At 57.7% G+C, this 1,428-nt stretch overlaps 1 protein-coding gene across 1 annotated transcript in view; it reads left to right on the forward strand.

Annotated features, from left to right (window-relative positions):
* Positions 1–1,428, forward strand: part of LOC104495599 (A disintegrin and metalloproteinase with thrombospondin motifs 14-like) — a gene marked incomplete at its 5' end in the record, with an annotated part of 9,585 nt that overhangs the window by 6,437 nt on the left and 1,720 nt on the right. Inside the window, 3 exons of the mRNA XM_010138584.1 lie at positions 56–188; positions 332–539; positions 1,362–1,426. Of these exons, the coding sequence (XP_010136886.1) occupies positions 56–188; positions 332–539; positions 1,362–1,426 (406 nt within the window). The remainder of the gene's footprint in view (positions 1–55; positions 189–331; positions 540–1,361; positions 1,427–1,428) is intronic.

Here is a 1,428-nt window from a genome sequence, read left to right on the forward strand (position 1 = left end):
GCGCCAGGGGGACCCCCGCCCCCACTGCCTCAGCATCCATGCTCTGTCCCCCCAGGCATCCAGTACACCAAGTATGGCTGCCGGCGGAAAAGCGACAACCGGATGGTGCATAGAAACTTCTGTGACAATGGCAGGAAGCCAAAGCCGATCCGGCGACGCTGTAACCTCCAGGAGTGCTCCCAGCCGGCGTAAGTCCTCCTTGGCAGGCCTTAGATGCTCCCACCCACTCTACGGGGGTCTTTGGGGCTGCATTCGGAGTGTGTCGGCCACCTCCTGGCGTGGGCATCACCTCTAACGCCTTTGCCGCGTCTGTTTTTTCCCTGCCTGGCAGCTGGGTGGCCGAGGAGTGGGGTGCCTGCAGCAGGTCCTGTGGCAAGCTGGGGGTGCAGGTGCGGGCAGTGCAGTGTGTGCAACGCCTGCAAGACGGCACCAACCGCACCCTGCACACCAAGTACTGCCCCGGGCAGCGGCCCGAAACGCGCCGGCCCTGCAGCCGCCTGCCCTGCCCAGCACAGTGGAGGACGGGTGCCTGGTCAGAGGTGAGCTGCGGAGTGGGAGGAGGAGGACGTGCTTATAGAGCAAGCTGGTCCCATAGGGATGGAGATAAGGGTACAGGAGCTGGCGATGTTTTCACTGAGGTTTGTGGGGAAACTCAAAATTAGATGGGATAGCATCAGAAAGTAGAATTGATTAGGTTGGAAGAGACATTTAAGATCATTAAGTCCAACCATTAACCCAGCACTGTCAAGTCCCCACAAGCTGTGTCCCTCAGCACCGCCTCTGCGTGGTCTGTTAAATACCTCCAGCAATGGTGATTCCACCACTTCCCTGGGCAGGCTGTGCCAATGTCTGACAACCCTTTCAGAGTGAAGAAATTTTTCCTAATGTCTAAACCTCTCCTGGCACAACTTGTTTCCTCTTGTCCCGTAACTTGTTACTGGGAAGAAGAGACTGACCCCCATCTTGCTACTGCCTCCTTTCAGGTAGTTGCAGTGATAATGTCTGCCCTGAGCCTCCTTTCTTCCAGGCTAAACAACTGCCCTTCCCTCAGCTGCTCCTCATAACTTGCACTCTAGACCCTTCACCAGCTTCATTGCCCTTCTCTGAACCCGCTCCAGCACCTCAATGTCCTTCTTGGAGCAAGGGCCCAAAACTGGACACAGTATTCAAGGCGCATCCCTGTGCACCCCAGCAGAGAGCAGCGGGTGGTTGTTGGTGAGGAGGAGGGAAAACCCTTACTAGAAAGCAACATCCACCTGAGAAGATGTCATCTGCAAATCCCCTCCAGGGTGGCTGTCAGGGCATGCCGGCTGCCCCCACCCCACCCCTGACTGACTGTCTGTCTGTCTGTCTGGGCGCAGTGCTCAGCGAGCTGCGGGGAAGGTGTCCAGCAGCGGCAGGTAGTGTGCAAAGGCAGTGAGAGCGGCG

The sequence above is a fragment of the Buceros rhinoceros genome, unplaced genomic scaffold, assembly GCF_000710305.1.
Source record: "Buceros rhinoceros silvestris isolate BGI_N320 unplaced genomic scaffold, ASM71030v1 scaffold25776, whole genome shotgun sequence".
Classification (NCBI taxonomy): domain Eukaryota; kingdom Metazoa; phylum Chordata; class Aves; order Bucerotiformes; family Bucerotidae; genus Buceros; species Buceros rhinoceros.